Source organism: Phaethon aethereus, assembly GCF_964289735.1.
Source record: "Phaethon aethereus genome assembly, chromosome: 28".
Lineage (NCBI taxonomy): Eukaryota > Metazoa > Chordata > Aves > Phaethontiformes > Phaethontidae > Phaethon > Phaethon aethereus.
In genome coordinates this window covers 2,080,613-2,090,955 of record NC_138604.1, presented here as the reverse complement: position 1 = coordinate 2,090,955, position 10,343 = coordinate 2,080,613, and the positions used below count along the sequence as shown (strand labels likewise).

Below are 10,343 nucleotides of genomic sequence, written 5' to 3'. Positions count from 1 at the left end.
GACCTCCATCGCTCCCGGACACGCAGCGGGATTGAAATGCCGGCTGAAAGGCTGGGCTTTGTCCCGTAGTCGCGCAGTGGGACTTCCCCGCCGGAGAAAACTTGGTGGGGACCGAGCGCTCGAGGGACTGGACGTTCCCGTGGATATTGTAACAATCCCGAGTGATCGTAATTAAAGCTGGCAGTTTGGAAGGGATATTAAACCTTCTGCATCCAAGCTGACGCTGAGCAATTTGAGAGCAGAATGAGACCCCATGGGGGAGTTGGATTAAGCCACTCGGGCTTCCCATGGGCCTTTCCCGCATCCCTCTGAAGCGCCTGGTCGTGCCAACGGACCGAAAACTGGAAGTTTGCGGATTCCTCCCAGTGGCGGCATCTCCCGGGGCTGGAGCGGCGGCAGGGGGTCCGGGGCGGCCGCTTTCCCAGCCTGGCGTGGGGGCACTCGGCCGTGGAAGGGAGCGAAGCAGCCTCTGGGTTGGGGGACGTGCTGTGAGCTGGCCGGGAAGCCTCAGCTCCGCCGGCCGAGGGGAGGTGCGGGGCTGGCTACGGCCCGGGAGCAGGGCAGGGAATTGTCGGTGTTTGTGATTCCGGAGGGCAGCGAATTGCCTTGGCGGCCTCTCCCCAGCTCCTCGGTAGAGGATGCACGGCTGGTGCGTGGGGCTTGAATAGATATGGGGGGGGATCTGCTTTGACCCCCCCAGCTCCTGCCTGGGGAGCCCATCTCCCTCCCCCATCCAAGCAGGGGCACCCACAGGGTTTTTCCTAGCCGTGCACCCACCTTCTGCTCTGGTCACCCGTGGGCACCCAGCTCCCGGTGCCGGCAGCCTCCTCTGTCTCCCCAGCATTTGGTGCACGTGTGAAATAGGGTCGTCGCTCCCTGTCCCCCCACCACCCGCCGCCTCCCGCTTCCCCGGCAGCGCGGGGCTCGGGGGGCCGGTGGCCGGCGGGGGAAGGCGCCTATTGTACGGAGGCAGCAAGGCGTGTTTGTGTAGCCAAGCAAGCAAATGTGCCGGGCGCTCGGCTCGGCAGAGCCGTGTGCTGGGGCCAGGAGGTGCCTCCCGTTCCCAGGCCGGCTCCGGAGGCGTGCCGGCAGCATCCCCGCGGCGTGGCACGCTGAGGGAGGGCAGCCCAAAAGTTACGGCGTGAGGCAGGGTTGAGGCTCGCGTTAGGTTTTCTGCCTGCCCGTGGACAGCTATGGACTCCGGCTTGCGGTGTGCCTCAGTTTCCCCATCTCTGCCATGGGCAGAGCTGTGCTTCCAGCCCTCCCGGGCTTGTTGGGAGGATAAACAGCGGTGGAGTCATGGGCCAAGAATCCAGGACCCCGGGATGCTCCTGGCCCGCTCCGTGTCTCAGTTTCCCAGTCACCGCGATGCTTGTTGGGTCTAGCAGGAAAACACCTGCCCAGATGTGGCTGATGTTTCCTTCTTCCCCAGATGTGGTTCATGTTTTCTTCTCCTGCTTGGCCCCAGCGGTGGGAAGCCAGCTATCGCCGGTGTGCGAAGGGCTGCGTTCACACCCCCTCTCGTAACCACATTAGAGCATCCTGACGTAATGCTGGTATTTATTTAATTGACCTGGACCTGCAGATGCTGGAGAAAGGGCACCGGTGGCACAAATGGCTGAGCTCTGGCGCGGGAGCGGGTGGGCTCACAGAGGTCACCACCCTCTTGGCCGGGACGGAAGTTGTTCGGACGCTGATTTCTCTCTCTGCCCTTTGCTCAAAGCAGGTTTTTCTCCAGCAAATGGTGCATCCAGCTCTCGCGAGTTCTTGGCGCTGAAGGAAGCGGGGAGAGAGCCACGCGGCGTGGGTTTGTGCTGCCCCGTCTGAGGGGTACGCTGCCTCGTCAGGGAAGGGAGGAGAGGCTTTTCCCTCTTGGGATTTGCCCTGTTTGAAATAAGAAAGCTTTCTCATCTAGAAACGCTTGGATCTTTTTTTTTTTTTCTTTTTTTGGGGCATTTGAATGCAAAAGATAGTTCGTGTTTGAGGTTGGTGGACTCAAAGGCAGCAGAGACGGCGGCAGCGGCTTTTCTGACCGCCCCGAAGCCCCAGCCGAGCTCTCGCTGCTTTGAACCCTGTGATGTGCTCCAGCATCATCCCGAGAAGCCATCCAGTCTGGACTTGAAGATGTCAAGAGATGGCAAATCCTCTCCTCCCCTGGGGAGTTTGTTCTGATGGTTAATCACCTCGCTATTAAAAATCTGAGTTTTCCTCGTCGTTTGCATGCGTCTGGCTCTCGCTCCCAGCCCTCGGCAGTTGCTCGGCGTCTCCACGGGCTCGGTAAGACGAAGCTGCTTCTCCTGGAGACGAGGCATCCATTTCCAGCCTCTCCGCCTGAGCACCTTGTGCTGCCGAACTGGCTTTCCCCACTCTGCCAGGCAAACCATCCACAACCAAAAAATCCCTTTCTTCCCCCCCGGAGTGGCCAAGTTGCTCCGCCGGCACCGGCGCGGCCGTGGGACAGGAGGACGAGGAGCTCCCGGCTCCAGCGACCTGCGGGATGGCAGCTTCATTTCCAAATTAACCTTGCGAAACTGCTGGGTCGGGGGTTATTCCCCCGCCAGCCCTTGCCGGGGAGAAAGTTTGGCCAGTTTTGTACGGGCAAGGCAGAGGGTCCTCATCGGCCAGAGCTGAGCCCCGGTCCGGATCCGGAGGTCGCCTGTGGTTCATCCATGGATCATGCCGGAGCAAACCATCCCGCGCCGCCGCTCTGCCCTGGGAAAGGACCCCAGAGCCTCTGCCTGTAACCGCTGTGCCAGCTAGTGCCTGAAGCGCCGGGCTCTCCGCAGCCGTTCCCACGGCTCCTTGCCCGCTCCCCTTGGAAACGCGTGCCTTGCTCTCCCTCTGAATGCATCGACCTTCATCTCCCGGCTCTGGCTTTGCTGTTGGGAGCTGGACGGCCCCGGGGTCCCCACGCCACCGGTGCAGCCCTGGGGACCCCTGACTTGGGGACAGACTTGAAGTGCGACTGCTGGCCGCGGGGATTGTGGTGGCCGAGGAACGTTAAATCCACGGGCTGGTGCCTTGAATCGCTGGGACGTGTTGGAAAACCCCGTCTTGATTTTGGCTGATCTATCGGCTCTGCCCCTCCGGGAGCGCCTGGCTCTGGCTGGAGCGGGGAGGCACGGGAGCGGTGCTCAGCCTGGCTCTGGATACCTCGGGCAGGGTCTCATCCCGCGGCAGGCAGCCGCACGGAGGGGATGCCAGGGCAGGTTTGGGGCTGTAGTGGTGTCTGTGGGGACATCCACCCGCCCTCGCCCTCCCCCCCGCCCGTCGCTCTCCTCGGGTGCTCGCCAAGCCGGGAGCTCTCGGGGGGCGGCTGCTCCCCGAGGGAACCGGGGTGGGTGACCCGCAGGACAAGGACGTTGCCCGGTGTGACACGCTGCGGCTCTGCCCCAAACACGTGGCTGGGTGGCTGCCGCAGCGCACGCGTGGTCCCGGTCCCCGGGGAGGGGATGCCGCGAAGCCTGCGTGTGCGGCGGAGATGCCCGACTCCTGATTTCTTTCTCTCTTGCTCTCCTCAGCTCAACCGTGGACCCCCGGCACGGCCGCCCGTCCCGTGAGCGGCCCCCCATGCGCAGCCCCCCTCCGGCGCCCGCCAGCCGGATGCCGTCCCCGCCGGAGGCTCAGGATGCCCCAAGCGCCTCGGTGAGCGCCGGGACGGGGGACAGCACCCTCCTGCAGCCGCCTCGCCCCCGCCTCCCGCGCCGCCCCACCGGTGAGTCCGTCCCCTGCCCCGGTATCAACCCCCTGACGGTGGCGATGGCCGGACTGGGGACCGGCCCGTGCGCGGCCCCTGCGCCGATGGAGGCGGCGGCCGAGGCTCCGGCATTTGTCCCGGCAGAAACCCGATCCCTGCCTGCAAACAAAGCCCAGAAGAGGGGGGGCTGGCAGGGGGTTGGGGGGGGACACAGGGGGGTCCTTTCTCTCCCGGCCCCTTCCCCCATCGCTCGCTGGGGATGCCGGGACGAGCTCCCGGCCCTGTTGCCATCTCCTAGACAACCGGCGTGGGGGGGGGCTTTTGTCTCCATAGTGATAGATGTGTGAGCATCCAGCATCTGGGACAAAAGGAGAGCCCCCCCCGGCCCCGCCGTCCCTTTTCCCCTCCCCGACCCCATCTTCCCCTCCCCGAGACCTTGGAAAAGAGGCCAAAAGACATTTGGGATTTATTTGGTCGAAATGGCATTTCCGTGGTAACCTGGCGTGGGCCCACCCCCAAACGCCGCCGGCACGGCCCCCCCAGCATGCGGTGCTGGCTGGGAAAGGGGCTTCGGGGCTCTGGGGGATGCCTGATGCCCACAGCCCCCCCCCAGCTCCCAGCACCCTTAGGGTGAGGGCAGGAGGGGTTGGCAGGACCCCTCGGATGCGGTCCGGCGTCCCGCGGCGTGGGTCAGCGTGATGCCTCCCCGTGGGCGGCTCCCACCCCCGCCTGGGTCTCCTCCCTGGTGGGATCCCAGACCCAGACGGGCCAGCACCGAACCCGCGTCGCGGCTGTAAACAACTTGGGAGTCCCCAAAACCCGTGGGCTGACCCAGGCTGGGACCCCGGCAGACGCCAGCGCCCGCCCGTCTGCCCCGAGCCTTCGCCCGAGGTCGCGGTGCCTTGCGCTGCCCGGTTGGCGTCTAGGCGAGGCAGAGACCCGACGCCGTAAGCAGGCGTCGGGTGGTATCGTGCGCGCGTGTGTATATATCTCTATACGTCTGTGCCTACAAACGGCTGCGCTGGGAGCTGGGGGTTGGCTCAGCGCGACGTGGCAGCCGTGAGCCGGCGCGCGGGGCGACGGTATCTGCTCCGAGCCAGCCTTGCGATGGCGGAGTGCTCCCCGGAGGCTGCCGGGGCGGCCCGGGCCAGCGGTCCCATCCTCAGAGCCGCCACGGTGGCTCCCGGCAGCCTGGGGAGTTGCCCCCGGCTCAGGCTGCCGCCGCGAGGGGAACTGGAGCCGGTGCCAAGCCATCCTCCGCGAGAAACCGGGACTCCCGCGCCGATCTCCGGGGTGTGAGATCCCGGCTCCGTGCTGGGAGACGTGTCCGGGCAGAGCCCCGCGCTGCAAGATGGGCCTGAAACGTTGCCTGCGCCCTATTATTCATTTTATTCATTCCTTTTTTTTTTTTTTTGGCCCCCACCCTAGGCACTCTCTTGGCAGATAAAATAATGATCATGATATTAATTAAAGTGTAAATCACCCAAAACAGAAGCTAATCACGCGGTATTGTTATTAAAGGGGAAGGTGGCCATCCCGGACCCAGCTTGGGCATGGGATAAAATAGAAAATGCCCCAAAGCGACCCAAATTCCCTGCTGAAGTCCAAGTCCTCATTTGCCACCGGGGCTGGAGTCGTGGTGGCGCGGCGGGGCGGGCGAGAGGACGCTCACCGGCAGCCGGGACCCCCGGGGGATTGCCGGGATGCTGCCGCGCCGCGCTGACCCTTCCCCTTCGCCTCCGCAGGCGGGCGAGCCGTTTTCTCCTGAGACGAGCCCAACCAGGTGATCAAAATAGAGTCCCTCAAGGTGACGGTCGACTTCTTGAAGGTGCCCCTGGGCCTGAAGAAGCCCCCTCTGAAGGAAGCCCTGGCCGCCATCCCGGGGCCGGGGAGATCCAAGCCCCTCGGCGTGGAGCGGCACAAGCCCCGGCGCTCCGACACCATGGACAATGAGTCGCAGTATTCGGGATATTCCTACAAGTCCGGGCATTCCCGCAGCTCCCGCAAGCACAGGTGAGGACCCTGCGTGTGCCCGGGGTGGGTCCCTGGCCCCCGGTGGGGTGCTGCCACGCCGATGCACCCACCCCGCTCCCCTCTCCCACCTTCCAGGGACCGGCGGGACCGGCATCGCTCAAAAAGCCGGGACGGGAGCCGCGGCGACAAGTCGGTGACCATCCAAGCGCCGGGCGAGCCCTTGTTGGACAACGAGTCGACCCGGGGGGACGAGAGGGTGAGCTGGGCAGGGGGAGGGATGGGGTCGGCGTCTCTGCCCCACCGCGGGGATGCTGCCGAGGGTGGGAGCTGCCGGCGGGGCGCGGGGGCTGCCGGCGTGCCTGGTCCTCCCCGGTGGAGCGGTCGAGCCGGTTGGGCTGGCCCTCGGCTGGCGGACGGGCTCCCGCGAGCGCTGCGGCGGCGCCGGCGGGGAGGGCGGGCGGGCGGCGCGGGCGCAGATGAAAGGGGACCGGCTGTCGCGGCGCCCTGGGGAAGCAGCTGGGGGGGGCGCAGGCCGCCCGGGGTGGAAAACACCTTGGGGACCCGCTCCCTGGGGATCCGCTCCCTGGGGATCAGCTCCGGCTCCTCACTCGGCGCCTGCAGGCGACGCCAGCTCGGCCATGGCGAGGCGTAAACGGCCCAGCGCGGCTGCCGGCAGGATCGCGCCGGTGAGCGGGTCGGCGTGGAGGAGGCTCTCGCGCCGCATCCCCGCATCGGTCCCCGGGGGTCCCCCGGCGGGGGGCGGCGCTGCCGTGCCCCCCGCGCTGGGTGCCAGCGCTCCTCCGGCCGCCGCGGAGGCCGGTCCCCGGCTTTAATCCGCGCCCAGCCACCTACGCAGGCGGCTCCGGCTCTTTTCATCTTCCCCCACCAAGAAGTCGGCGCCAGCAGAGGCTGGGCTTTGCGGCGGCCGCGATGCCGGCGGCTGAGCCTGCCCGGTCCAGCTGTGGCCGGTGCGAGCCGATGGCAGCGTGGCTTCGCCTGGGAAGGGGCTGGGATGCGGACAGGTCCTCCCGGACCCTTCTCCGCTCCACATTCCTCCGGAAAGCCCCAGGCTGCGGCTTTTTTTGCTGTTTGGAATGAAATTGCTGGCTTTCCTGCAGAAATTCGGGGGGTGGGGGAAAAGAAGATGATACAATAAACCCCCAAGTTTCAGGGGTGCCAAAGTGCTGTGAAACAACGTGCGGAAATCTGAGCGAGAGGACGGACAGATGGACACACCTGCGGCTGCGCCGGGGCGACGTTGCCAACGCCTGCGGTGCAATGTCTCCTCCCTCCACTGAAACCCCGCGTTTCAGCTGGGGAGGAGTCGAATGGGGACGGATTATTTCCACACCTTCCCTCTGGCTTGAGGAGGGGGTTTTGAAGGGAATGGGAGACCCTCGTCCGGCGCTCTGAGCTGCCGGATCACCGGTGACTTTGTCCTGCCCGGCGCAGCGCCGGAGGAGGCAGCACCCGCCCGCGCGGCGGCGGCGGCGGCGGCGAGGGTGTGTTGGGACGGCGGCCGGGCGTGTTCCTTCTGGCCCCACTAATGAGGGGGTTTGCCTGGAAGCAGGATGCTTCCCACTTCCAAAGCTGCTCTCACCGGTGCTGGAGAGGTGGAGCGTGGCGGCACGGAGCCGCCGACGGGGATTTCCTAGAGGGTCCCGGCCAAATCGCCGCGTCCCCCCGCCGCAGGCTGAGGTTTCCGCCGTCTAAATGGGGGTGATGGTGCCGGGCAGCACGCCGGGCTTTGAGGTTCGGTGGATGGGAGGTGCTGGAGTCGGGTTGGGGTGGGGGTCTGGCGTGGCTGGCAGCCCCCCGGGACGCAGGGGGGACACGGAGCCATCCCCCGCGTAACCCTCCCATCCACGCTCCCCAGGACGACAACTGGGGCGAGACCACCACGGTGGTGACGGGGACGTCGGAGCACAGCATCTCGCACGATGACATCACCCGCATCACCAAGGACATGGAGGACAGCGCCCACCTGGACTGCTCCCGGCACCTGGGCGTCTCGCTGGCCGGGGCGCTGGCGCTGCTCGCCTTCCTCACCCCCCTCGCCTTCATGCTCCTGCCCCAGCTGCTGTGGCGGGAGGAGCTGGAGCCCTGCGGGACACCCTGCGAGGGGCTCTTCATCTCCGTGGCCTTCAAACTCCTCATCCTCCTGCTGGGCAGCTGGGCTCTCTTCTTCCGCCGCCCCAAAGCCTTCTTCCCCCGCGTCTTCGTCTTCCGAGCGTTGCTCATGGTGCTCATCTTCCTCCTCGTCGTCTCCTACTGGCTTTTCTACGGCGTGCGGATCCTGGACTCGCGGGACCGCAACTACCAGGGGGTGGTGCAGTACGCCGTCTCGCTGGTGGACGCGCTGCTCTTCGTGCACTACCTGGCCGTGGTGCTGCTGGAGCTGCGCCAGCTCCAGCCCCAGTTCACCCTCAAGGCCGTCCGCTCCGCCGACGGGGCCAGCCGCTTCTACAACGTCGGCCACCTCAGGTACGGGGGTGCCGGCGGGGTGGGTCCCCGCGTCTGCGGGCGGGCGGGCGCGAGGTGCGTGCGTGATCCCCGGGCGTTCGTGCGTTGCCGCGTCTGCGGGCGCATCCGTGCGCCGGCATCGACGCGCCGGCGCAGGCGCGTCCGCGCCCCGCAGCGGGTGCCGCCCCGCTCCTCTGCGGGATGAGACGTCCCCGCAGTGCCGCGCGCTGTCCGTCCGCCCGTCCCTCCTTGTCGTGCCCCGCTGTGCGTGCCCTCGGCGCGGTGCTAACCGGCTCTCTGCACCCCTCCGTGCGCGGCCGTGTCTCCCTGCAGCATCCAGCGAGCAGCCGTGTGGATCCTGGAGAACTATTACCACGATTTCCCGGTCTACAACCCTGCCCTCCTCAACCTGCCAAAATCCGTCCTGTCCAAGAAAATGTCCGGGTTTAAGGTCTATTCCCTCGGCGAGGGTGAGCTCCCCTTCCCTTGGCTTCTCCTCTTGTTCTCTCTCCTCCTTCCCTTCCCCATCCCTGCGTTTTCCTCTCCGGAGACTCCTCTCAGCTCCGGAGAGCCCGGAGCTGGATCGCCGCAGCTTGGCCGTGGGGCAGGGGGAGCACCGGGCACCCCGCAGCCCCCCAACCCCTCTCTAACCTCACCCTTTTCCCCACAGAAAACACAACGAACAACTCCACGGGCCAGTCCCGGGCCGTCATCGCGGCGGCCGCCCGGAGGCGCGACAACAGCCACAACGAGTATTACTACGAGGAGGCAGAGCACGAGCGCAGGGTGCGGAAACGCCGCGCCAGGTACGGGGCCGGCGGCGGGGACCGGGCACCGGGTGCCCCACTGCTCTGCGCCCCATGGGGTGCCCGTGCCAGGACCCCCAGGGGGACCTGGGCTGTGCTGGCAGGAGCCGGGGGCGGGTCCCGGGGTCACCTCCAGCCCCCCAAGCCAAGGTGTCCCCGCTCTCGGGGAAGCGCGTCCCAAGCCCGGTTGTTGCGTGGCACAGCCGGATCTCCCCCAAAACTGTTTTGGGGTGGAAGCTGGGCTCCTGCCATCCGTAGGTAGGCAGGGGGTGAGTGGCTCCCCCCAACCCCAGGGGATCTCCTGCCCGTGGCCTGACCCTGCCCCGCTGCCGCCACGTCCATGGCTTTCCTCCCGGCAGGCTGGTGGTGGCGGTGGAAGAAGCCTTCACCCACATCAAGCGGCTGCAGGAGGAGGACCAGAAGAACCCCCGGGAGATCATGGACCCCCGGGAGGCGGCTCAGGCCATCTTCGCCTCCATGGCCCGGGCCATGCAGAAGTACCTGCGCACCACCAAGCAGCAGCCCTACCACACCATGGAGAGCATCCTGCAGCACCTCGAGTTCTGCATCACCCACGACATGACGCCCAAGGTGCGTGGCGAGGTGGGATGGGTCCACACTTTTGCCCGAGGCCTTGGTCCAGAGCGTGAGGACTTGGGTGGGCTTTTTTTCCCCCGCCATGGGAGAGCATCCCCCCGAGAGGACAAGGGCTTGGGGGATGGAGCCAGAAAAGCGGGTGTAACCCCGAGGGAGCAACGCGCGGCGATGGGAACCAGCTGCGTGGGGATGTTTTTCCTGCAGGACCTGCCGAGCAGCTTGAGGCTGCAAAAAAAAAAAAAATATAGGCTGAGCCATAGGAAGGCAAAGTTCACATGTCCTTTCCCTCCTCCAAGGCGTTCCTTGAGCGGTACCTGACGGCCGGACCCACCATCCAGTACCACAAGGACCGCTGGCTGGCCAAGCAGTGGACGCTGGTCAGCGAGGAGCCGGTGACGAACGGTCTGAAAGATGGGGTGGTCTTCGTGCTGAAGCGCCAGGACTTCAGCCTCGTGGTGAGCACCAAGAAGATCCCTTTCTTCAAGCTCTCGGAGGAGTTTGTGGACCCCAAGTCGCACAAGTTCGTCATGAGGCTGCAGTCAGAGACCTCCGTGTGAGCTGAAGAGGGATGGAGAGGAGCTGCGGGGGAGACCCTCTCCCAACCCCTTCATCTCGTCCTCTCCGTCTCCATCGGGGCTCGGGGAGGCCACGGCTCGAGGGCAGAACTGCGGCGGGCGCCGGGAAGCAGCACCCGTGCCCAGCTCCATCACCTGTGACCACTCGCCCTCCGCCTCGGCTTGGCCCCCGTTGGGGTGGGCTGAGCCCCTTCTCCTCCTCTTCCTCCTCCTCCTCCTCCCCGAAACCCA

At 66.1% G+C, this 10,343-nt stretch overlaps 1 protein-coding gene across 1 annotated transcript; it reads left to right on the top strand.

Moving 5' to 3' along the window:
• Positions 1-4,607: 4,607 nt before the first annotated feature.
• VANGL2 (VANGL planar cell polarity protein 2) lies at positions 4,608-10,343 on the top strand. Its single transcript, XM_082011435.1, has 7 exons — positions 4,608-5,710; positions 5,807-5,927; positions 7,548-8,155; positions 8,468-8,604; positions 8,805-8,940; positions 9,300-9,531; positions 9,834-10,343. Exons 1-7 carry the CDS (start codon positions 5,640-5,642, stop codon positions 10,092-10,094), a joined length of 1,566 nt encoding a protein of 521 aa, XP_081867561.1. The 5' UTR covers positions 4,608-5,639; the 3' UTR covers positions 10,095-10,343.

Bases quoted from the DNA above. Each gene is read 5' to 3' on its own strand.
- VANGL2 (XM_082011435.1), top strand. From the start codon at position 5,640: ATGGACAATGAGTCGCAGTATTCGGGATATTCCTACAAGTCCGGGCAT. The intron at 5,711-5,806 runs GTGAGGACCCTG...CCCACCTTCCAG, and splicing joins CGCAGCTCCCGCAAGCACAG to GGACCGGCGGGACCGGCATC. The intron at 8,941-9,299 runs GTACGGGGCCGG...TCCTCCCGGCAG, and splicing joins GTGCGGAAACGCCGCGCCAG to GCTGGTGGTGGCGGTGGAAG.